Genomic DNA, 1,236 nt, shown 5'->3' with positions numbered 1-1,236 from the left:
CCCCGCCCACCCCCAGCCACACTGATGCACAGCAGGGGCACGAACAGGGCCAGGAGTTGGCGAAGGGGACAAGAAGCTACAAAGAAATGGCTTTATTGGGCAGGGGGGAGTCCCGGATCGGCCACAGGGAGGGGGCTGCCCCAGGAAGGGGCATCGGGACATCAATTTCTCTTCCTGCCCTTCCCGACAGCCTTGGCAGGAGCAGCGACGGGTGCTGTGGACTGGTAGAGAGTGGAGGAGATCTTGTTGATGTAGTAGAGACCGACCATGGAGAAGATGAGGCTACGAGGGCAGAAGGAAAGAGGGTGCTCAGCTGCTGGGCACAGGAACATGCCAGGGTCATCCCAACACCTTCCCTGGGTCCCACTCCCCTGCCCTTCCTACACCAACACTTCCCCCTTGGATCCCACTCTCCCCTGTCCTTCCTGAACACCCTCCCTTGGCTCCCACTGTGCTGCCGTTCCTGCCAGCCCCCTGAGGGTCCCTGGCAGTCCTGGCCCTGCCCAGCATGCTGTCCCTCTCCCAGTGTCACCCGTGATCCCTCGGGGTCCCCTTGATCGCTCCCCACCCTCCAGGGCAGCTCTGGACATACCAGGTGGTCACACAGACCCGGTGGATGAGGCCAGAGGCGAACAGGGCCAGCAAGAGGCAGGTGAGGACTGTGGAGAACCAGGAGACACACGATGCTGCAGGGCTGCCCCCGGTGATGGGGGAGGCCGTGGCTGCAGCAGCAGCATCATTTCCCCCAGGCCCAGCAAAAGCTCCAGGGGAGCTGCCACAGCTGCAGGGCAGGGCTGGGACCATCCAGTCCCACTGCTGGAGCACTCCCAGCCCTTCCACAGGCCTTTGGACACCGACGTGTTCCCGCTCCCCTCCCGAGGTCCCACAGCACTTACTCTCGGGGAATATCTTGGCCTGGAAGCCCTTCCCGAAGATGAGGTTCTCCAGGTTGTTGAAGGCCTGGTTGTGGGGTTAAGGGACAGAACGGGATCCTGCTGTCCTCCCATCTCCCATCCTCAGCACTTACTCTCGGGGAATATCTTGGCCTGGAAGCCCTTCCCGAAGATGAGGTTCTCCAGGTTGTTGAAGGCCTGGTTGTGGGGTTAAGGGACAGAACGGGATCCTGCTGTCCTCCCATCTCCCATCCTCTCTGCTCCAGCCCCACTCCTGGCCTCTGGACCTGCTCCCATCCCCCCACTCCCATCCCACGGCCCTGCTCCCAGCCCCCGGACCTCC

General features: G+C 62.6%; 2 protein-coding genes across 2 annotated transcripts in view; both read right to left on the bottom strand.

The window, feature by feature from the left end:
* The window catches only part of MUC1 (mucin 1, cell surface associated), an 18,735-nt gene that overhangs the window by 3,711 nt on the left and 13,788 nt on the right, over window positions 1-1,236 (bottom strand). The gene's annotated exons all lie outside the window — the stretch shown is intronic.
* KRTCAP2 (keratinocyte associated protein 2) overlaps window positions 78-1,236 on the bottom strand; it is a 2,929-nt gene continuing 1,770 nt past the window's right edge. The window contains exons 2-4 of the mRNA XM_017727831.1: window positions 1,028-1,091; window positions 593-659; window positions 78-282 (exon numbers count right to left, since the gene is read on the bottom strand). Coding sequence (XP_017583320.1) covers window positions 162-282; window positions 593-659; window positions 1,028-1,091 — 252 coding nt within the window. The 3' untranslated portion in view covers window positions 78-161. The remainder of the gene's footprint in view (window positions 283-592; window positions 660-1,027; window positions 1,092-1,236) is intronic.

This window comes from Corvus brachyrhynchos, unplaced genomic scaffold, assembly GCF_000691975.1.
Source record: "Corvus brachyrhynchos isolate BGI_N302 unplaced genomic scaffold, ASM69197v1 scaffold122, whole genome shotgun sequence".
NCBI classification, from domain to species: Eukaryota; Metazoa; Chordata; class Aves; order Passeriformes; family Corvidae; genus Corvus; species Corvus brachyrhynchos.
The sequence above is the reverse complement of the archived record's forward strand: the minus strand, read 5'-3'. Positions and strand labels throughout refer to the sequence as shown.